Source organism: Tauraco erythrolophus, chromosome Z, assembly GCF_009769465.1.
Source record: "Tauraco erythrolophus isolate bTauEry1 chromosome Z, bTauEry1.pri, whole genome shotgun sequence".
In the NCBI taxonomy this organism is placed as follows: Eukaryota; Metazoa; Chordata; class Aves; order Musophagiformes; family Musophagidae; genus Tauraco; species Tauraco erythrolophus.
The window spans coordinates 33533415-33558532 of NC_141496.1; the positions used below are offsets into that span (position 1 = coordinate 33533415).

Consider the following 25118-nt stretch of genomic DNA (forward strand, 5'->3'; position numbering starts at 1 on the left):
CTGTGCCATAGACCACTGCACTGGCTCTGGTTGAGAGAGGGTTAATTTTCTTCACAGCAGCCCTGTGGGGCTGTGTTTGAGATGACACACGGAGGTCTGGCCACTGCTCAGGGCTTCCTCTTGTTCCCAGTCGGACTCCCAGCAGGCAGGCTGGGGTGGGCCAGAGGCTGGTGGGGACAGAGCCGGATGGCTGACCCCAGCTGACTGAAGGGGTACCTGCAGCACGTGGCATCGCGCTCAGTAACGGAGCTGGGGGGAGAGAGCTTTTCCACTGCAGCTCTTGCTCGGGGACGGGCTGGGCATCAGTCTGATGTGGTGAGTGATGGCTTCTGCATCACTGTTTTTTTTCTTTTCTCTTAGCAAACTGTCTTTATCGCGACCCATGAGTTTTTCTTGCTTTTGACCTCCAAATTCTCTCCCCCCCACCAGGGTGTGCGTCAGCGAGTGGCTCGGTGGGGGGCTCAGCCGCCAGCCAGTCAGCCCGCCACAGCCACTTGGCTACATACCTTGTGACTCACAAATAAGCACATGGACCAACGAATATGAAAAGCTGAACATTATTCTGGGGCCATCGCTGTACCTCTTTAAAGTCAGTTTTCCCAGTGAGTGAGTGTATCTTCACCCCACGGGCTGATCATAGAATCATAGAATCATAGAATGGTTAGGGCTGGAAGGGACCTTCAAAGGCCATCTAGTCCAACCCCCCTGCAAGGAACAGGGATATCTCCAACTAGATCCGGTTGCTCAGGGCCTCATCCAACCGGGCCTTGAACGTCTCCAGGGATGGAGCATCCACCACCTCTCTGGGCAACCTGTTCCAGTGTTCTACAACTCTCATGGTAAAAAATTTTTTCCTAATATCCAACCTGAATCTACCTCCCTCTATTTTAAAACCATTACCCCTTGTCCTATCACAACAGGCCCTCCTGAACAGCCTCTCCCCATCTTTCCTGTAGGCCCCCTTGAGGTACTGGAAGACCGCTATAAGGTCACCCCGGAGCCTCCTCTTCTCCAGGCTGAACAGCCCCAACTCTTTCAGCCTGTCCTCATAGGAAAGGTGCTCCAGCCCTCTTATCATCTTCGTGGCCCTCCTCTGGACCCTCTCCAACTGGTCCATGTCCTTCTTATGTTGGGGACTCCAGAACTGGACGCAATACTCCAAGTGAGGTCTCACGAGGGCAGAGTAGAGGGGGAGAATCACCTCCCTCGACCTGCTGGCCACACTCCTCTTGATGCAGCCCAGGACGTGGTTGGCCTTCTGGGCCGCAAGAGCACATTGCCGGCTCATATTGAGCTTCTCGTCCACCAGTACTCCCAAGTCCTTCTCCTCAGGGCTGCTCTCGATCCATTCTCCGCCCAGTCTGTATTTGTGCCTGGGATTGCCATGACCCAGATGTAGGACCTTGCACTTGGCCTGGTTAAACTTCATGAGGTTGGTACAGGCCCACCTCTCCAGCCTGTCAAGGTCCCTCTGGATGGCATCCCTCCCTTCCAGCGTGTCGACGGCACCACACAGCTTGGTGTCATCGGCAAACTTGCTGAGGGTGCACTCCATGCCACTGTCCACGTCACCAACAAATATGTTGAAGAGGGCCGGGCCCAACATGGACCCCTGAGGGACGCCACTCGTGACCGGTCTCCACTTGGACATCGAGCCGTTGACCACTACTCTCTGAGTGCAGCCATTGAGCCAATTCCTTATCCACCGAGTGGTCCATCCATCAAACCCATGCCTCTCTAGTTTAGAGAGAAGAATGTCGTGCGGGACAGTGTCAAAATCTTTGCACAAGTCCAGGTAGATGACATCCGTTGGTCAACCCTTGTCCACCGATGCTGTCACCCCATCGTAAAAGGCCACCAAGTTGGTCAGGCACGATCTGCCTTTGGTGAAGCCATGTTGGCTGTCACCCACCACCTCCTTGCTCTCCATGTGCCTTAGCATGGTTCCCAGGAGAATCTGCTCCATGACCTTGCCAGGCACAGAGGTGATGTTTCAGCTGGGTGGGATGTAGTTACTCAGAGTCTCAGTGTGGTCAACAGCCTTGGGGGACTGAGGGTTTTGTAGGCTCTGTTGCGGGGACCAGTAAATCCAGACTCTCAGGCAACTGCCCCTACTTCTTCACAGTATAGTGACTGATTTTTAAACCTCTGACCCCTGGACAAACTTTCTGAATATCTGGCATCTATCATCCGATCTGCTTAAAGTAATTTCTAACCTCATCTTGTCTATATAACATTATTCATATGATGGTTCATTATATAGATATCTGCTTTTGTTTATTTATTAAGGGTGATTTTTGGATTCTTTAGGTTCTCCTCGTTGAAAATATATTTGAAAAACATTTTACACCTTAAAATTGGTTTTACAATATAAAAAAAAATGTTTCTAGATCGTACTCGACTCTCTTTTTGCTCAGTTTATACTAATGGATTTTTTCCTTTATAAAAACAATAAAAGCAATGACCTCCACAAAACAGACAGCTGATTTTATGAAGTAAACTGATCTTGTACGAGCTATCCCTCAACCTGGAGCAACCTACCTTTGGAGTAGGACAGTTCTTGGACAGATGACCTGGTCTACTACAATTTCTACAGGTAACATTTTTATCGGCTGTGTAGTACCGCATACTGGTATGCCTCACACTTGCATAGTTGGAGATCTGTGCCTGAGGAGACAAGAAGAGAAAAACGTGTCTATCATTTGAGATTCTGCGGTTTAATGTTCACTAGAACTGGAAATTTATAAAGGTCACGGCTAGGAGTGTTCAGTTAGAAGTCTAACTTTTTACAAGTACAGTTTACACATCCAGGTTTGAACCGGGTAATTTTTTTATAGAGAAACTTGCACTGTCTAGAAGAGAAGTATTGTCTTGCTCAAACTTCCACTTCGGGACATGCTTTTTTGCTGTTTAAAATTGAAGTTATGAAATTTTGCTTTCCCCTGATTAGTCAGGACACTTTTACTCACTATGCTATTTCATGAAAAACTTGAATTTTCCCAGAATACAAATATCACTAACATTAATTGGAAATGCAAGTTACATGTTCCCCTGCACACATTAAGGGAAACTTCTTGGACAAAGTACAATGCTATACAAGTCTAGACTAAATCTGCAATTTGCAATTGTAAAGAAAGATTTAAAAAGGAAAAAGAAGAAAAAAAGAGAAGCTGGAAACAACTCTCTCTCTCCCAGTGACCTCACACATACTTTCTGCATAGGCAGACAGAATTGAAAGTCTCATCTTCAAGTGTTATTGCTCAGTAAACACCACAATTTTAAAAAACTGAAATATAATTTTGCAAAGTGAATGGGAGAAGTACAAAAATACCATTTCTTTTAAGGGAAAGAGTTTGTTAATGTCATCTGATTATGTCAGCTTTACTGAACCTTGAAAAGAGAGAATCAGGAGTTGGACCTTACAGCTGAAACCTATTCTTCCTGGATGCTACAGCACCGTGCAGAAGAACTCCAGGCTACAGCCTAACGGTACCAGCTCCCGAGCCAAGTCCAACTGCTGGCGGTGCAGAAAGGCTAACCAAAACCAGATGACTCACCGTGCCGGCTGTGGGAATGGGATTTAGCTGCCACAAAACAATTACTAGCCTCTGAAGAGACTGAGAAGGAAGAGCTGAGTTCCTCCTTGCAGAGTCTGCAGAGGCGCTCCCATTCCCGGCATCCTCTTCCCACTCTGCTCGATGCCTGCCCCAACAAGTGAACCTCTTCCTACCGTACGAGAGCTCAGGCTTCACCTGCCTCTGGGAGGACACCGCTAAGGATTCCACAAAAAAATTACGGATGGGTTTTTCAATCCCATCTATCTCGCTGTGCTTGTTAATAAACATAAAACCAAAGAACGATGGAACAATTTGGTTGTGTTACCTCTAAGTCTTTATTACAGATGGACCAGTCCACATCGACTTCTCCTGAAAAACAGAAACAAAATTAATTATATTTAATTTATATGAATATTTTTCTATAATATATTGATCATTATGATTACTGCACTTACTGAAACTGATAATAGATTCCAAATGTACCGAAGCGGAGAAACTAGTTCTATCTTCGTTAAAGGAAAGCTATCAACCCTCTTGGCACCAGACCTGATTCACCTTAAAATCAGCACATGTCCAACGATCGCGTGAATTTTATTTGACACCACCCTCTTGTCCTGCCCCCCAGGGTATAAATTCAGGCAAGGATTTAACTTTTTCAGAGATGGGGACTCCAAAGCTTCCAATTCCAGCCATCTGAATTATCTCTGCCTGCACTCATGGGGACGCCCAGCTCAAGTCCTGAAGTTGCCAGAGTGGGAGCACATGGAACAAGAAGTTAACACACAGCATAAAATAGACTTTTCCTCCTTGTGAATTCACAAGATCTGTGTCTTCAGCACTGCCTTCTGACTGCTGCACGCCAAAATGATTTTATGCATAACCACAGCAACTACGACTGTAAGCTAAGTAACTCTATTTCAAAACAGGGTTTGGTAATGTCAATAAATCAGGACGACACACTAAATTACCAACTGTCACACCATAACCTTCTCACACACAGCCTCTGGACTGGCAGAAGAAAAAAATCAAAAAGGCAATAAAAGGCAATAAGCTAATAGAATAGGGATGCAGTTACAGCTGTTTAAAAATTCTGCATGTCAACACTGTTTACTTCTCCCACTGTGCAAAGACAGCTGTACCACCACAGCATCTTTTTCATCATTAAGGGAGGATTCATGTCAGCAGAGGTGTTCACCTTACCTATACTTTTACAGTAACCGTTACGACTTGTCTGTAAATCAATCCTGTGTGTTTGCAGACCTTTTAATGAAAAGTGTTTAATTCTGTTCCCACAATCCAAATCTGAAGCATCTACATGTGTTATTAACACAAATCATAACAACATCAAGATTTACAAACAGTAAAAAAAAAAGTAAAAATTATCCAACTGATTTCGATTGTACTATTCATTTCCAGTAAAAGGCAGATGACTAGAAATTAAAATTATACCATCTATATAATGTCATGTCCAACCTTTCATTTACGGAAAAAGTCAATAATTTCAGCTGAAGTGTGTGATGCAGTATCTGGATACAAGGTATGTCATTCAAACATACAGTGGGTGCTGTAGAGCACAATACTTGCTTGCTGCTGTTCTTCATCCAAAAATTAGGGCTAATACTTCCTGCTCTAATCTCAATGGCACTCTCTGAAATATTTCTATTTTCAACACTCACTAACGCCAACAATGCTAATGACCATCACAGAGACGTTAATAATGAATTAACTGGCCTATCTGTAAAGCAATTTGCGTGATGTGTCCTACCTACATCACGGTACGCACAGCAACGGGCTCAGCTGGAGCTCAAATGCAAGTATCCAATGGATGCTTCACCCAAGCATCACTCAGAATAAGAAGCCACCCCCAGAATCAGAGGTGGTACAATGCCTGCAGCCCTGGACTGCACTTGGGTCCCAGCAGAGAGGATGGGAGGAACAGCATCACGTCAGCATTCCTCAGTGGAAGCAAGTCAAGTCATGGGTATGCCCAAGGGAAGATCAGGCCCTTTGGTATCTAGCCATTAGAAGTAAAGAAACACGCTGACATATTTGAGTGCGTTATTTACTACTTGGAAGCCTGTTAGGAAATTAATTCATAAAGAAAAAGATATTTTTAATTCAAAACTCTGCCCTGGCAATCAGTACTGTGAGTGCCATGTTTCACAGAAATGCACGTGCAGAACAGTTGACAGATTAAAATTACCAGCAAATTAACTCCTGTTAATCATTAGGCATGTCCTTCCTGAGGACAGACCAACTAAGTTTCTCTTCTTCACTGTCAAAATCCCCTCCTTCACAGGGGAAAACCATGACACGATGATTCAAATATTCCTAATGCTAGAAACTAAAAATGCTCAAATTAGAAAATAAATAAGAGAGCTTTAATGCCGAATGAAATATTACACCACCACTTCTCTCTATTAAATCCATTTGGTGACGTAAAAGTTAAGTATAATTCACAACAGATTGCATAAGGCTTTGTTTTTACTGACAATAAATTCTTCACAGTCTGAAATACATGAGAAGAATTAATGTTTCTCCAACCAACTTGAAATCTTGCTTGAGAGAGACACAGGAAAACTGGCAACGGTTCTTCTCTATGACAGCATTTTGCCTGACTGCTTCTCCAGCAGCAACACCCATCGGCATGCCAAGGATGCCTTTGTGCCACACTGCCTCTGCTCTGTGGCACCCAAAATCTTTGTTTCCACTCCTTAACACGCAGAGTCACGCAGGTGGCAGAGCTGGGACTGCAAATTTGGAGCAGCTCTTCCCCGGGGACGCGGTGGTGACAGGGCTCGCAGCCTCGGGGTGGACAGGCAGACGGGACCCCTCACCAGCTCCGGATGATGCTCTCCCACCCCACATCCCCAACCAGCAGCCTCAGACCCCTCCTGGGACCGAGAGGTGATTTTGCTCAAAGCAGAGACATAAGCCATGGATGCTAATCACCGACAGTCTCCGTATTTAGTGGAGGCTGTACAACGACACTTGCCACCGGGTGTTTTCCAAGGCCAAGCCAGTTAAAGCATTCCATTCTCTTTTCAGACAGACACACAGGCACGGAGGGTGAATTTCTGCCTTAAGGAACAAGGCTATGACTACTTCATTTTTAACTCCTCAGAAAGCAGCAGCTAAAAACCTATTCAGATAATCTCTGTCAAGACTTTCCTCTTTTTCTGTGGAGAAGTCGCTCACATAAAACCTACGTGACCTAAAGGGTCCCGCGAGTTTTCACAAAGTATTAATAACATCCTCCCAGAACATCTTCAACAAATTTGTGCTTTTATTCTTTCTCATATTCATTTGGTAAAAGAAATGTCATTTTTAAGATTGTATTGATTTCTACACTTAACTAAAAAAATTCAACTGACTTTGCCATATAAACTTCTTGTATTTACAGTTTGAGGTTTTGTCAAATTGCAGAACAAGGAAGAAGAGAAGGGAAAGAAGAGGCCAGGAAAAAAATGACAGAGAGGATGCAAAATGTACACTGTTTAGGTGAAAATGGAAGCTCTGTGCAAGGTTCTTTGATAAAATGTCACACTTTGGCTGTCCTGTGCTCCTGGTGCTCCTGTGCAACAGGATGAATGGTAAGCAACTGCTTTGCTTTTATTTAAAGAAAAATTTTGAAAGATCATTGAGATTCACATGTATTCCTCCACCAGCATGAAAATGTAAATTTCCGAGCAGCGCTCAGGGTGAAGCCAGATTTAGGACCACTGTTCAATGTGCATTCAAGCCGTCCCTCTTTCATTTCAGAAAGGGAGAGGAGGGGAGGAGAGAGAACAAGGACCAGCACTCAAAACCTGGAATTGCCCGGAGGAACAATCCATTTCCACAGAACAAAAACCTGACTTAAAATAAACAATAAACTGTTGAGAAGATTTCCTTATCTGCTGCACCACCGACACGCCGGCGGCAGAGCGGCTGCCCTACCCCAGCACGGCAGGGCAGAGCCTGGCACAGGTTCTGACCCCATCAAAAGTCACAGTTATTCCGCCCGTCGGAGCTGGGAGAAAACACATTCCTGTTCTCCTGCCCTGCAAAGGTGTATTTTATCACCTCATTTAACAGCACAGGGAAACCACAGAGCCTGGACATTCACCTTCGGAAATAAACCACTAAATTTTCTAGAAGGGGAAAGTAGGTGGTCTCCCTGCCCTTCCAGTTGGAATATAGATGCAGACATGTATTTTATTTAGTTTATTTTATGATCGATTCACTGAAACAGGTTGCTTCAAGCTGTGACGGTACGACATGTGGCCTGAAGGGCAAATACGTTTCAAAGCTGGGCTTTAAGAATTGGATTTTGACTGCTAATTAATATAGCACATTACAGAATAGAGATCCCTAATTACATTCTACTGTAAGACCTCTGCGGCGAGGACTGCTTCAGACACATTTCTGAACAATATTTAGCATGTCAGGACACAGCTTCTGGCTACTACTGGAGTAATCAATAACATTTTAAAATGATAAGCCTTAAACCCCTAAAGATGATCTAGGTCTGCAAGAATTTCACATTGCAACCTTTTACATATGTCTGAAAATTCCTGTTTATGTTCAAATCAAAGTGACCCAAGTCTTATTGGAACATTATTTGCTCTAACGAGTTTCGTATTTTCTGTGTTCAGGTAGCCCTTCTTCCAAGACAGGGAACCAGAGTACGATGTGGTAACAACCAAGCAGCGTCCCAAAACACAAATCAAAATTCCCACCCTACATCTGATTTTGCCAAGCACGGGCATACAGGTTTCTATGCACTAGGATGCATGACACGTCTTTCTCCTCTAGGAAGATGTATTCCAAGTTCCAACATACACATGGGGGTGTGTGTGTATATATATATATATGTATACGCACACACGTATGTCTCCAGAAGTTTTTGAAGTAAATGATGTCTGCTCTACAGCCACCGAAGACTGACTGTGAACTGAAAAGGGAGCTGGTCCTCCACATGCTGCCTGAAGTTCCTACTCAAGCTGCGCTTGGACCCAGTGCAGCTCAGGTGCATGGGGCTCCAAACCCCCACTGTGCAAGGGAGGTACAGCGGGTCTGCGCAGCTCTGCATGCCACCGGCAGGTCTCAGGGCACCGTCCCGGGAGACCGGCCATGGATGCACACCACGGACCTGTGGTTTCTCGAAGTTCCTGCTCTGTCCCACCATGGAGAACTCCTTGCAGGGTACCAGGGCAAGGAGGTGTGCAGCAGCCACAGCGGGTGAAGCCCTCTGCGTCACCCAGCTTCTCGAATTAACCCTTGCGCAGAAGGAACAGAGTCAACTGCAGCATTTTTTTTAGATGCTCCTAGGGATTTCTCAGCTTTGCTTTGAAGAGAAAAAGGTGATTCACTTAAAAACAAGACACGTGCTGTTATAATGTATTACGTGTCAATATCTCTTTAACGCAACTCAAAAGAGATCCATAAACTCCCACAAAGAAATCAGTTGCTGTAATCACTGACAGAAGAGCAATTTGAGAAATTTTCTCACGGCAAGAAAAGACTCTCCCACCTCTCCCCTTGATATCTGACATATGTACGGGTGTAGTAATACGGACATTTTTGTCAGTGAGAAAATACGTGCAATACCTTATTTTTAGCAGCCTTTATCTGATCCAGCACGATGTTTTTGAAATGCATCACAAAATCGAAAAGACGACAGTGAACAAACAACAGAAATCAACCCATTTTGAAACGAGCTAAAATGTAAGCAATTGATTGAAGCAAAGGCAGCACTGACCAAAAGCCTATCAGAGCTGAAAAAGGAAAAAAAAACAAACCAAAAACACACCTCTGAACAGTCCTGCTTAAGTTACTTTTCAAGTAACTTTAAGCCAACTTAAGCAGCTGTTACCCATGGGAGAAGGCTTAACTGTCATTGCCAGAGAAGCAAAGTCTGACGGTTGGGGGTTGCGACATGGTCCTTATAATCCCGAGGCAGCGTGTTGGGCTGGGGCCCGCTGCAGGGCCAGGGCTGCGGTCTGCAAGGAGACTCGCAGGTCGTGAAGTTTAATACACGAGATTTAAGAGTATTCACCCAGGCAGAGATGCACACTTTTGATATTTAAAGCAGATATTAAGAAATACAAAAATCACGCAGGTATTACCGCATACTGCCTCTTTTCATCGAACGTCACACACCCAAGTGTTGCACTGCAGCCACGTATCTCTCACAGCTACGCAACTTCTCTAATGATAAATCCTGGACCTTCTCCCAAGCATACGCCCTTCCGCATCTACCTCCACACATATATTTTTATGGCTATGTACGGATAAGATGTTTCACCCACTGAGTGGCAATAAAAACGGGCAGCGAATGAACCAGAAGATAACATAAGTCTGTAAATCACATTCTTGAGGAATACGTATACTATCAAACTGCTAAAATGCACAGGCACATGTTAAACCACAAATATATAGTGTGTCTTTTCTATTATGTAAGTACGCATAATTTTCTGTTTTCTGTCTCATGCTATAAACACCGCTTCCTTTAGTCTTGACCACTGCTAGTAATGTTAATTCACAAAACTCAGCGGCTCATGATTTTCAAAGCTTAGCGCAACATTTGCAGAACAAAGTAGGTTTTTCTCTCTTTTTGGTGGGTACAAGTATGGGGACCACAGGAACAGTTAAATTCATGGCATGGTTGGTCTACCACACAGTCGGGGGAATTCTTTAAATAGAGCCTGTCACTCTCTTTGCCCATCAATGGGATTTCCTTCTCAAACTGCTGATTCGTTCAGGTACACAACAGAGGAAATTTCAGTTAACCTTTGTTTCACCCCGGGGAAAAATCTGTCTGAAAAGTATAAAATGAATAGATTAAAAAAAAGAAAAAGAAAAAAAGAAAGAAAAGCTGCAGGGTTATTCTTCCTAGTGTTCACAGCAGTCAAAGTTAAACAGAGAAAAGGAGGCAAACATGAACATTTTATTCCCACCAGAGAATAAGGTATAATATATGATTTAGAAATTCCATTGTCTATACTGTGATTTCTAATTTAGGGAAGGAAATACTGAACACCAATCTATTGTTCTCATCGGGTGCATCAAGGATTCACTTTTTGACTATTTGCTATATGACTGAAAAACGAATAATAGGTTACTCTGAAGAGAAAGCCTTTTTAGCTATTTGATTAAGTCGTCTTAAATACCTTTTAGATTCCAGCCAGCCATCCTTGGTGAAGAGAAAAATAATAAACGCTAACTAAGAATTACATGTGAAAAAATCCATAGAGATAAATCAAAAGTACAGCCATAAAATAAAGCGAAGTTTCAGGATAGATTACTGCCAAAAATGGCGTTAGACTCTTGTAAGTTATTCATCAGAAATGTTTGAGATAAAATTATAATTTCAAAATAGGAATCATAATTTTCATTTTCTAGTGTCATTCATCTGACAACACGTCTGTAGTACTCACTCCAGTATAAAACTGAATGTTGCTGTAAACCTTCCCCCCCGTGAGCAGTCCGTGTAGGACCGACTGCTGGCAGAGCTTGGGCAGTACGGTCAAGGTCCTGGCACGGAAGGCTGGAAGGTCTGCGCGGATTTAGCTCCAGTGGAAGTGATATTCTGAGATTTCTTACGGGATCAATAGGATGCCAAGAATTGATTCTGTAGTAGCGACTTCAACATCACTAAGACTATTTCTGTATTTAAGTGATTGTTATTGCACAGCCGATTTTGTCAGTGGCAATAGAACATTTCACCAAAGAAGGTCGTAAGGGAAGCCAGAGGCTTTGGCAGCTGTACAACGACGCAGAATCTTCTTCTCTTCATCAGCCCTCAAAGGACGGTATCTATTATAGTTATCAATATTAACTATCAGAGTCCAGAAGCCTAACCAACGCATATGCTGTGTTGTAGTGGCTTCTACAGATTCCTTCACACAGTCAGCTAAGATGGTACTCAATTAATGACTAAGACCAGAGCCTGAAGAGTACTGTTGCTTCACTTCCCAAGTACCATTTAATAGAAAATCTACAGTTGCGTCTTGGGAATCTATTTTGGCAACATAATGCACATTTTTCCAGCAATACAAAATGAAGGAGACATAAATATAAAAGAAAGAACAAAATCCACGGAGCCTTGTTCTACTGAGGCTTGTAGTGTCTGATCTGGCAAAGTCACTGTGTAAGAGACATGCCAACAACATTACGCTTCTCCCCACAATGGAGAGGAATCCAGATTTAAAGTTCCTTGGAAAGGATTCATTAATGCTTCAACTGAATCACAAACCTAAAACGACCAACCATAAGCTGTATCCTAGAAAAAACAGTATGGCTCTCTTGATGCTGCCATTAGGATGAAATATGGAACTAAATTCCTGAGTTTGACGAATACTGATGTAGATGAATATCTGAAATTTGTAAAGCTTAATCACGGCTCTCATTTGCTTCTACTTGTGCCACGAAATTCCAAAAATCTTTAACCCAGAAAAGAAAAAAAGAAATCACACTTCAACACAGGCTAACTGCCAGTCTTTGGGTACAGGCTAGAATTTCAGTTCAATTTTCTTTCCTGCTGATAACCAAGCCCTTGGGCAAAGACAAGCTAAATCATCCCAGTTCTGACAATTCCTTCCCAATCTCAAGGTCAGACCAGGCTCCCTAATGGTGATGTGGGAGAAGAACAGCTCTTGGAACATGGGAAGTGTCCATGGGGTGTCTGGGATGACGCAGAGCCAGGGTGGTCATGCTAGAACAGCTCCAAAGGTGGCAGTTCTCAGCGCTTTCATGTCCTTTTCCTGGGAGCATTCAAATGTGCTCTGGAGGGACCAACCTATCTCTAGAGAACAAAATATACAACTAGACATCATGGCTTGATTCTGCTTTGGCACTTCTGCTGTCCTTAAGAGAAACAATTTATATGTTGTAAACACAACCAAACTTGGACTGTGGCTATAGCTTCTCGAGTTTTGAAATATGATACATCATGTGGTAGTTTCACAGATATGAAGGAGGAAAACACTGAACACTTCTAAAGATACAACTGGAAATGCGAACGGCCTTGTACTAAGGTGTAACACTACCAACAAGGTTTACAGGTTTCAAAGTTAGAACAGCGCTGACATGGGCAGTCTAAAATGACACTAGAACAGCAAGTTCACACCGTCGTTACCTCCAGATGAAAGGTGTCCCAAAAAGCCTGATCAAAACCAGGATGCAGGAGATCGCAATACTCTTTAGAGCAGAACTGAAGTTTGAACTAAAGTTACTATGGAGACCTGGAACAGGTGAAACCCTGTTGTATATATCTGAGTCCATTTGTTCGATCTTCCTGAGGACTATAGCAAAGATAGAACTGGAAACACAGGCAGGAGGCTCCTGAAAAATATTCATACTTAAAGGAATTCTTCTACAATTCAGGAACAGAAATTAATGTCACTCCATGGATTTCCCATATATCAAAAGGTCTATCCAAGGAAACCTCCTCATCTGCCACACGTGAGGAATACAAATAGTATCCTGGGCACTGCAATGCCTCCCTACGTTAAATAGTCTTCTAATTTGCGCTCGCTGGGAAATGAAGACGTGAGAAGTGATCCAGTAACACAGCAGTCGTCACAGGAAGTGGTAACAAAGCACTGATACAGCTCAGGACATGTAACACCATGTAGTTATTTTATGAGAAGAAAACCCATGCAATTTTGGTCTTCCTGAGCTTTTATGATCCTACTACAACGCAGGCAGATTCTTTAGTCCATATCTGAAGGCAGCACCACAAACATCTCTCACCACAGGAAGCGGCCAAAGGGTCTTCTCAACACCTTCTTCATGGTCTGTGAGCATCAAGATTGTGCAACGGCTCTTCTGAGAGCCACTGCCATGGAAGATTGCAGTTTGTACTGGCAAAGATGATGCACTGCTCTCAATACACCGTGAGGCTCTGTAGACGCATCAAACGTGAAAGCGCCGAACAGCATTAACATGCTGTGGAGGCCTTGAGATTCACACTCCTTGAGAATCGTCTTACCATGGGCTCTGTGGGGCAGAGATCGAAATGTGCTTTACCTTTTCCATTTCCAAAATCCTTCCTTTTTGGCATATATCAATCCACATGACAAAGATATCCTTTTCTTGGGAACAGAAAACAACTGGGATGGATGACTTCTCAGCATCATTCTTCTGCTTGCAATGGAAAACGCAGAGTTTTCCAGAAACATGTAATTTTCATAGTAAGAAGCTCAATTGTAAGGTGATGGAAAATGAAGTGGGTTTGCTAAAGAACTACTAATTCTCACTGGCTATAACAGTTTTGTCATTACAACAAGGACCACAGCAGAAAAGATGTCACACTCTTTCCTCCTCTTTCCAGAGAAAGGAGAAAGTGGGGAAAAGGAAAGGTGGACTCTATTAATAATCAGGAAAAAACAGTTCTCAGTGAGAGAATCCAATTTTTGCTTATTTAAAAATGTTTCAGTGGTGCAGAGAGAAAAAACAATTTGAGGCCCCTGATTTTATCTCTGTTTCCTGTGCACACTAGCGCGGTGGTCTCGACAGCGGGGTGTGGGCACCCCAGGGCATCTGGGAGGTATTCCACTGCAGCAAGGGAAGGAAATATTTTTTTGTACTGTTAATAAATAATATATTTTAATATAGTGTTTATTTAATCTTTTTCTCATCCTTTTTTACTTTCTATTTTGTGTATGGTTTACAATGTACTTAATATATGAGTACAGTACTACATACATATAAAAAAAGAAACAAACATATATGTTGGGAGGGTGCGCTCAAAAAGTTTTTACTGATAGTGGTGCATGATCAAAAATGTTTGGAGACGACTGCATTAGAACATGGCTTTTACTAGCGGCCAAAGGCTTACCAATGAAACAGAGTGAAGTCAATTTTCTCTACAAAAGCCTGTCATGGGTAAAAAAAGTGGAAGTCCTCAAGCTGAGTTTCTTCCAGATCCTCAGATTTCACATATAAAAGATCATGTATATTTAGTGCACACACTACCTTTCATTATTTCAGAAGAAAAGCTGGAGTCCTTTCACTATGGAGGATGCAGCGTAAAAGCAATTGACACTTAAAGGGCTGGGTCAAAAGTGCCTCATACAATACTAAAGAGGTATTTATTTACAATTTGAGTATTTGTTTCTGTGGTTTGGGGGTTTTTTGTTTTGGTTTGTCTTTTTTTTTTTTTTTTCTTTCTCCGCCTTAAAAAGCTACTACAGCAATAGGAAAAACCTTCTCACTTTTACCGAAACCAATGCTTATCTTAATTACGTTTTTGTAATGAATGACAACGTTCTTCTAGATCTACTAAATTTCAGTTCTCTAACAAGACGAGTTTTTCAAACACTTGAGGTCATTGATAACTGCACCCCTCCCAAAGGATGGCCACACAGCAAGCAAGGGAAGCACGTTAGAAATGATGCCATCAGCACCCTCAAGTCCCATAGCGCAAATGATGCACAGAACGATTGCACTCTGACCTACAGGCCCTTGGATCTATGGTTTTGGCAGGGCTTGGGAGAGCTGCTGGGACTGGCCGGCCTGGCTCCGCTTGCCGGGCTGTTATCCAGGCAATGCGCTGCTTCTTCACACGCTCAGCAGCTGCCCAGTACCAACGGGAGAGCTGCTCTGCATTTTTCAGCCGGGAAGGTAAAACACCGTGTGTTAGACCAGCCCAGGATCACTGGAGCCTGAAAGGTAGATGCCGAATTTGTTTAAGATCCTGAGGACCAACCAGTTAAAGCATTTTACTGGGATTTACTCCAAAACATTGACACCAAAAATGAAGGCCTCTGATTTTGAACTTACGCGTCGCTGGTAACAGCGTGGATGTGTAACAGGAGTCGGAAGAAAAGTCAGCTCCATTTCACTGAACTGCCATTAGACAATAGCAACACCGACGCCCTGAACGCACTGCTAACCAAGTTTCGACAACCAACCAGCACTCAACTAGAACGACAGCGCTTCTAGGCACAGATAATGCATCCAGTGCTCTCCTTTCTACCTAGGGAGAAATTAAGTATAAATATATTTTGTGCTGGATGTGGTTACTGCTGTAATAACTGTGCTGCAACCAATCTGTACTCAAATCTAAAAGTCTTATTCTATAAAAAAATTGTTGAAAAAAACGCAAGTTGTCCATTCAGATAAATAACCGAGGGTGAATAAACACGAGATCAAGCAAGAAGTGCCCGAATGGTTAAGCACCATATTAACTCTGGTGGGTGCTGCTCAAGTGTTGTCACAGCCTGCGTTGATGTGCTCAAGATATAAAACAGCCACACAGGGACAAGTAGAGCTCACAAGTCTATGTTTGATTTTAAGCACTTAAATTCTGCTTAACAAGCCTTTGCTGAAAATGAATCAGACAACAGCAGTACTGAATAGTTAAGATGCTTGTAATTATTTTGAAAACAGCACTCTAAGACAATTAATAGCACTTTTTCCTGACATTTAATAGAACCAGAAGGTGTACTATACACAAACTCTTCCTACCTGAATTTAAAGTACTGCAACTCTCAACTTTTTGCTGTACTTGTAGGAAATGGTTATGCACTTCCTATTTATAATATTTATAATTTTTAATATAATTTATAATGTTTTGTTGGGTTAAAGTATTTTCTTTTTCAATGTTGATTTTAAACAGCAATATTCTTTCGAATACGCAGTTATTTAATTCAGCTCAATAATTTCAAGTGTGGGACTGAAACATTTGTATTAATCCAAGAAAGGTGAAATATATTTGAGGTTGTGATTTAAGTCATTCTTTTCTGATAAAGACTGAATAATTTAATCAGTTTAGCCGAAGTACCTCAAGTGAAAGTCCCTTACACTGGTCACTGCAGTAGAGTTATGATGTTACTGTGAAAACTTATTGAATGTACTTTCCATATTGCAAGTCAGGGCAATCATTTCTGAAATCTTTGATTCAGGTTTTCCCCCTTCATCTGGAGAAGAGCAAGGGACGTCTGAATCGATGATTAAAGGGCTGGCTGCAAAGCGGATTCTGCTTCTACCTAGCAACACTCAAAAAAAACAACTGGCCCTATCACTGAAAAAAATTATCAATGCCTCATTTAAAATGTGCAACCAACCAAATTTCCTGAGCAGTGTGGTAGCTCGTCACTCCTTTAAAAACAAATAATACAGACACTCTCTCTAACTCCCACCGTCTTTCACTAAGCTGTAAGCACAGAGGAAGGAGACAAGAAAAGCAATAAAACGTCACGTCGGACGCTCTCAACCCTTCACCAGGGCACAGACTTTGCACCAGTAAGTGCAGCCACCACAGATCTCGCGAAGACCAACCCCGTTTCCAACAGTCCTGAGGAGCTGGGAAGTGGAAACACAAGGCAAACGTTACAAGAGACACTCATGAATGGAGATGGTGGCATTTAGCACACAGCTTCAGAAAGACCAAGTAGACTTTAGAGGAGAAGACAGAGACGTCTTTGGTCATCGAGCGTGGACAGGACCAGCATGCATGGGGCACTGCTCCTGTGGCTGTTCTGATGTTTGCAGAGGCTCTCCAAAGACAAGTCCTGTCTTATTTGTCATATCTTCACAGTGGAATAACATCCACACCAGGTAGGTTTCATTTGGTGTGGATTTATCAGACATGATACCACCAAAAGCCCTCACCACCGCAGGGGTTTGCTGACAGCACTGCTGGTTTTGGTTCTGGATCAAGCCCCAGATGTCTCCACCCAAGCCTAAAACGAACTATGGCTGCAGAAGGCGTTTTTGCTGGAACAACTGCCTGTGGCAGGGACTGCGGTCAGCACTGACTGCCATGGCGGGGAACTGCGTCTCAGCACACCACTGATGGAAATGCAGTGGCACGAGTGTGCAACATACGCCAGCGCACAAGGAACATGCCACCTGGCCCTACAGCCGTGTTACACAGGCGCCCAGTTCTGATGGCCCCCAATTGTCACAAGGTTTGGCTTTGATGCTGAGTGCATGTGGTTTAGAAAAAACCCACTCAAATCTGTATCATCAGCTAAAAAACAGACTTAGAATTTTCTTCCCATATACTCATGACCTAAAATGAGGGCAAGACCAGAGCCACGAATCTCCTAAAATGTTACCACTTCTGCATGGCAGTTAGGACCTCTGCTAAGAACAACCTGAAATAATTTTATTTCAAGTCATTGACATATTAGCAATAAAGAAATGCTGGGAGGCTAGAGCTTGCCCCTCCTTTTATCGTAAGTTAGTGACTCAGAAGATCCAGTATGATTCAACTCAGACATCATACATTGCACATCTACTGCACAAGTTTGGAAACCATATAATAATTTTCAAGAAAATGTGAAGACAGTGTATTTGAAATGGGTTATTTGTACATTTGCTTTAGTTTATTCCTGTTCATATGAGATCAATAGCTTGATGATGCAGTAGGAAAAATGTGATTGTATGATTAATTTTTTTTTAACAGAAGCGTAAAGTTATTCGACATAATTGCACCCAAGTAAACAAACAGTAGAGTAAAGCTACTCAACATAATTGCACCCAAGTAAACAAACCATTTAAACAAGACAGATTACATCACTCACCAGCAACATTCAAAATCTAAGAAAATGTGTGGGCCAACTACTTAGTGTTAATCTGAGAAGGGAACGCACAACCAGCATCCCTCTCTTGGAAATATAAAGAATGATAAATTAACTGGTCACTTGAAAAGAACATATCTCAGGAGTTGTAAAAACACTCGTTTCCTTTTTTGCCATTGTCTCTGATGACATGCTCTTTGAATTACCTATCTGCCTTCAGCCTTCATTATTTCTATGTTTCATTATAATGAAGATTATGCTTTGACTTCCAAGACTGCTCGCCATTATAAGATCCTGCAAAACCTCCCTTTCCCTTGCCATCTTACAATGCCATGATAAAAATGACACACAGTTCTTCCACCTATTTTTTTACCCATGCCACCACCTCTGCCACCACACACGAAACCAAGCAGTGTAGAGAAAAGAGGGCCCGAGAAGTCTGCAACAGATGTCACCACTGCTACTGATTTCAAAGGGAATGCTTAGACTGCAATATTGTTTATATGTTTACTGGCTGACCTGCAACAGTAAACAAACAAACAAGTGGAAATACCAGTTGCTTAACCAGAGACAATATTTGCACTGCTAAAAATGTACAGAGGTCCTGAAACATCAAAAATGGCTATTTTTTTAGTCTAATCTCCAATTATTTCATGAACCGCGCATGGAACTTCCACGTAAACTCCCCTGATTTTGAGTTGCGCACTGACTTGCGTGAGGACTCCCCGCACGACTGGCGACGCACAGACGTCAGCGCTGTGACACCCCCGCGTTACATCGCAGAGGACTCTGCTGTCACGATGACTGACTGTGAGGACACGTGAATGGCAAAGCACAGGCTGACCACGACCTCCTGCTCCTGCTCCCGCCATTCCTCTGGCAGAGCAGACCAGCGCCGGCACCACCTGCCCGCAGAAGACACCCCACATCCCCGCTGTGGGCACTGCCGGGCGGCACCGCCGGCTTCGCACCCACCCCTTCTGGACCTGTCCTGGGGCACGGCGTTCCACGTGGGTGGCACCGTGGCAGATGCCCAGACTGCGAAGCTGCAGCGCCAACTGGGGAGCGCCTTTGGCCTCCCGACCACGCGCCGTGCGGGCACCCAGGGTGCAGTCTGCAGGGTCGCAGCCTGCTGCTGGCACGCCGGGGCAGGAGGCTGTGGGGCGCCCAGTTAATTTGTGCTGACCCCCTCACACTTTTGCTCAGGGTTTATGGTCGTATTTGCACTTTCAAACAGCGCTTCGCGCCAGTCTTAAGGTACAGTTATCATGTTGAGCATCTATGGCTTCAACAAAAAAAATCAGTGAGGTTCCCGCTTAAAAAAAAAAAAAAAAGCAGCATTCGACTATTTTGTCAGGAACACATTTTACCTGCTGCGATATACTATTTGTTTAGAGCAAAGAAGGTACTGCAGCAATCCCCCTGGGTTATTCTGGGCACAGTTTCCAAAGCTTTCGCACATGCCTGCAGGCTTTATTCGTGTTGAATAATATAACCTCCTTTTCTCTTCTTTTTTTTTTTTTTTTTAAATTCAGCTATTCTTGCACTCAGACAAATTTTAAAAAATTAGGTTTCTGTAAACACAGTGTTATCTTAATAAGTTCAAATATTATTAGACTATTCCCCAGGGGAAGAAAAGCAATATGTTCTAAAGCAAGTAGCTGTACGTTTTGCAGAAGGTGGCTATCCTGAAATTAAGAAATGCAAATGATTCTACAGTTTATGTGCCTCAAAGTAAAAATAATGATATTAAATTTTAAAAAGGTAGCATAAGATATTGCTGCTTAGGCAGGAGCACGAGGATGCCAAGGGACCCAGAGCGATCCCCGGTCTGAGGTTTTCAATGGCACAGACTAGTGATCACAGGATGCTGGTGATACTCTCCAGTTACCCCTGGCAACCCTCCTCAACTGTAACGATGCTGCCCTACAATAGCTTTCTCTGGGCAGCTTTCTCTTCACTTAGCTGAATGCTTTGGGACCATCTGCGGCGGAAAGCATAAAAGGCCAGCCTGCCTGTGGGCCCGTCACTCTGAACACCACCTCTCTGACCCCGATTAAATACAACTTTCAATCCCTTTTGTCCTCCCTGTTGACTTCTCCTATTAAGGGAGCCCTTTGACAAAGAAAGCGGAAGAGTGGACTAAGTGCCCCCAAGAAAGGTGATGTCTGATACTGCTCAACACAAGGATTAGCAAGCCAATACATAACAAAAGCAAGTTTGGGGGAGGGGTAAAGAGGAAAAGAAAAAAATGGTTTGAGCCAGGTCTTTGACTAATTCAGAAGGTACACAGTTCAACAAATAGCTATACAAGAGGCCTGCTCCGAAAGAAACAACTACTGGAGAACAATAATTTGAGGAGATACCTTTCAGCATCGCGACACAAGGCCATGACATTGACAAGAATGGTGGATATATCATTTGCTACCTCTGGTTTTTTAAACTGAATTTTGTGCAGAGGAAAGGCACCAAGAGTGCTCAAGTTACTGTAAAGACAGACCGCTGCCTACAGAAGGGTCTTGTAAAACATCGTAACTTCAGTGACTTGAGCTAACTTTAAAGGCAGTAGGCTACAAAAACACGAGTGACAAGAACAACGCTGGCTAGAGAAAACATTAATCATTTGCCATGTGAGACGTGACTGTTTCCAGAGGTACGTACTAAAAAACTACCTGCTTTTTGGAACGTGCAAGGCGACTCTGCCAAACAATTCTAATTCACTAAATGTTCAGCTCAAAGAGACTTGCAGTAGCAACGGGGTATCCTAACGTAACATAGCTTCCGACCCTGAAATCCACCGTCAGCACCGGCGACTGTCCGAGAGGCTCCTAGAGCGCAGAGGCATCGGGAGCTGGAACACGGGGAAGGGTAGAGTGCCAGCTATTCCTACTCCCATTATCCATGCCTACTCTCCACAGAAGAGACCAGCCTCCTGGCCAGCGCTCCCAACAACGCAGATGAACAGCTGGGAGAGTGAGAACCCAGTTGTGTCTCCCCATGAGACAGAAAATAATGCCACTCTGGAAGCGCCTTCCCAATGTACAGGGCCGTAATTATTACACGACTATCACAAGAGAAAAGTCAGGAAGTGCCTCAGTGCAACAGATCTCACCACTGAAGAACCTGAAGCCAAACAGAAGGGATTTCTGTAGAGTGAAGCAGTAAAAGGGATGGTCAGGGATTTTATTTCCAGAAAAAAAGATATCGAAATAGAAGTGATCAGAAAAGAGAAACAGTAGTCGGAAACCCATACAGGCAACAAACCTTAAGAGAACCCCAATAAGTTCTGGAGTGGAGCTTATTTCTAACCCCAAAATTGGCAGTAACTAGGCTAGAGAAGCAGGCAGATCAGATTGGCCCCATGGAAACATCAAAATATGGCAAACCTACCCGCTAGCGTATTACGAAGGATTACAGCACAACAGCTTGCCAGCACAGTTTTTTTCACACAGCATTTTGGCCCTTCCAGCTGAAGGACCAGAAAAGTCTTCCTCCAGAGCATGTCAGGATCACTGAGTCTAGTGGTGCTTGTACAAACCATCATGGTGCAAACCCTCTTATTCTCAGTCCTCTTGGTGGGGCAAATCATTGCAAGGACCAAATCTTTCCAGGGATTAAAAGCAAATTGGGCACACGATCAAATGGTCAAAGCTGCATTCACTTCCCAGCCGTCAGGAAAGTCTATTTTGCTATTTAGAACAACATCAACTATCGGCAAAGTTATTATCTATACAAGTGCTCTAAACGTCCTTGTTGATCTGCAGAGGCATCAACACTGCTGCCCCTACCCGATTCCCCTTATTTAGCCTGCTCCTACCAATTCCAATCAGGTTGTCATATCTTATCTTGTTAAATAAGCAGCCAATCTCCAGGTCTCACTATGTCACCAAAACGTTCTTATACCGCCTTTAACACTACCTACGTGTATGGCACTTTAGTGCACAAATGACCATTACAAACATAAGTTGGTCATCCTGACCCTGAGAACTGGTTCCACACTACAACAGGCAGAAACAGGACGAAAGTACATGGAATGAGCAGAAGTCTCCAGCTGCCATAGAATAGCAAGAGAAGGAGATACAAAATCAGTAGTTTTTAAGATGAAATTACAAGAGGAGACTTGCCACTGTGGTTGGTCCAGGCTCAGAACAACAGGGCTCCCATCAAAGGAGGCTTCCTGCCCCTCCAGCGACAAGCACCACGATATTAGCATATTGACAACCCTTGTAACTGAGATTGCACCAGGAAGGAACACAGAAGTTGTAACGTCAAACTTCTCCTGCACTGGCATGGGGAGGGAAGAAATGGGGTCACATCAGCCATGACAGCTACCAGCATGGATGGCATTAGTCCAAACCTGCGTGGTCCCCCTGGCTGGGTGGCGCGGGACTGGCCAGCGTGAGGGAGATGGCAGGGCAGCTCTGCAGGTGGACGGCCACGGCTGGGGCATGGGGACATCTGTGGCAAGCTCCACCACCACTTACAGACGGCACGTGGTGAGATCCCACACGCAGACAAACGGACAGGATAAGGCACACCGCGGCGGTCATGAACAGAAAAACAGAATTATTCATTCAGAATATGTTAACTGTACCATTACAGCACAGAAATTCCTTTTAAATAAAAGGCTAAAATTCTGCTTGCGTCCGTGAAAAACCTCCTTGCATGCAGCAGGGCCGGAGTTTCTCCAACCGCCCTTTCACATGGGCAAGATCAGCAGCGCACTGCTCTCCAGTGAAGCTTTCGACTTCCAAAACACATGCCCGGCTACACCGACCTCCTACAATATACTCCCTGCAGCACCTCGCTTGGACTCCCAAACTCCACAGCAAAACACAAGGTGAAGTACAGCTGGCAGGTCTGAAATCCTGACTACACAAGAGCGAAAGGAACAGACGGTGGCACCAACCATCAACCAGCTGGCAAAGTTTGTGGCTCCAGAGGTTGTTTCCCGACACTGGTCCAGCATGGATTTTGCACGGGTTACGGCAACCGCGCAGGCATGGTTCTGGCAGCAACTGGGTTTTTACTGACAGCTTTATCAACATTAACTACATGCCTTTTACATTTCCTATTGAACTTTTACGTTTTATTTGGCACAGTCAATTTAGACTACAGATGTATTTCCTTCTTCCTCTTTTTGTCTTTTTTGAAAGGGGGGCAAAAATCATCAGTAAAGTCCCCAAATGGGTGCCACTGAAAATTAGTATTTCTCTGCGCACTCAAGAAAGTAATAGATGGGAACCTGTTTCTAATAGTTTTACTTTCTGTGTTATCTGGAGAAAAACAGATTCATACATACAAAGTGGACTGTTTCAGAAGATAGTGCTGTGAAAAATGAAAGACTGTTCCAAAGTAAAAAGTGATTATTTCAGATGAAATGAGAAGCTCCAATGTCAACCCTGCTGCCTGAATCAGCAAAAAATCAAAGCTTTACATAGAATAGGAAATTGGAGATTTTCCGTAAATTTACATTTCTTTTTGCTGAGCACATTTTTGCTTAAATGTGAAAGAACTTCTTAAAGACACTCCTAGTTTCAGACATTGCTTTTTGCTACAGCGTTGTAAAATGCTGCTGCCTGGGACTGGAATTCCATTAGTACAATTGGAAGAATTTATGTATTAATGCTAGATATGAGCCACAACAGCCATGGAAGCCAGCTATTTTTAAGACTTACGTCTACAGATAACATAATCTAAAGGAAATTTTATTTTTTTTTTTTAAAATAAGATCTCCTCAGCTGTATCAACAATTGTCCAACAGATAACCCAGAGCCATAAAAGCTAAAAATATAAATTGTAGTTTCTGGAGGCACAATGCATTGGAAATGTAGGCAAAATACCGACATGCACATCCCTGATACTCTGTGCACTACTGCAATAAAATCAGGAAAAACTAACTCTAGGAAGTTCATCATAAAGCATCATAGTATTTGTTAAAACTTAAGTGATACATACCATTTGTATTCCATATATGCAGTATCATAATTACATAATTAAAAAACATACAGATTTGATAAAGAGAGGCTGTGGCTGCCCCATCCCTGGAAGTGTTCAAGGCCAGGTTGGATGAGGCGTTGAGCAAGCTGGTGTAGTGGAGGATGTCCCTGCCCATGGCAGGGGCGTTGGAACTAGATGAGCTTTGAGATCCCTTCCAACCCAAACCATTCTGTGATACTGTAATATTACAATCTACCTATAAGAGGCTCCTTCTCAAGACTACCTTCGTGATTCTAAGCCTCAAAAAACTTAAACTTAAAAACAGTGAAAAAAATTATCCTAATCAGTCAGAAAATAGCTTTGATTTATTCCTTAAGTGCTGTATCTTCCCCCTCACAAACAGTACTGAAGAAATGCTGAGAACCCCTCCTCGTACCAGTGCGATTGTACGGTCTCTTCTCTAACAATGTGCAGACTTACCGACAGAAACTTTCAGTGAAAATAGGAAGCTAAGCGCAACATAAGAAGCAGCAGTATGATTATTCTCCGCAGGGTAAGATGATAAAATGATGTCTATCTCCTACATGAACACTGAAAATTCCCCAAGACAGAACAGACTATGTAAGCTGTCTAGTTTTCAAAAAATTTCAAAAAATGAAGCGTCTTCAGCCAGCACTGTAACCCTAAACCTTTTGAAAAGAAACCCTTTTCTTATAGCAACTGTTTTTTCTGGTGACTGTTCCTAAAGCATCTGCTGAACTTCTGAAAAGAATACATACACATAAGTATGAGTGAAATTACCATTTGAGCTGCACCTAAAAATACTGGGATTACACAGAGAAGCAAAATATTCTCTTGCGAAGAAACCCCACAACTCGCAATGAGAAACCAAAACCTGGTTCTCCAGCCTGTGCTGACTGTACCTGCTGCTGTTGCCTCTCGCAACACATACACACCCTGAAGAGCACTGCTGAGGTCTCTGTGTATCCAGGGGTGTGTGCACCCTCACGGACCTCCAGCCCTGCAAAGGTCCTGCAAAAGAATCAGCCTGGTAGAAGAACCAGTCTGAGATCAGACCCTTCCAGGACTGAACTCACCAGGGGCT

General features: G+C 43.4%; 1 protein-coding gene across 1 annotated transcript in view; it reads right to left on the reverse strand.

The window, feature by feature from the left end:
- The window catches only part of ZCCHC7 (zinc finger CCHC-type containing 7), a 119581-nt gene that overhangs the window by 36106 nt on the left and 58357 nt on the right, over positions 1-25118 (reverse strand). The window contains exons 3-4 of the mRNA XM_086628971.1: positions 3883-3926; positions 2542-2667 (exon numbers count right to left, since the gene is read on the reverse strand). Of these exons, the coding sequence (XP_086485097.1) occupies positions 2542-2667; positions 3883-3926 (170 nt within the window). The remainder of the gene's footprint in view (positions 1-2541; positions 2668-3882; positions 3927-25118) is intronic.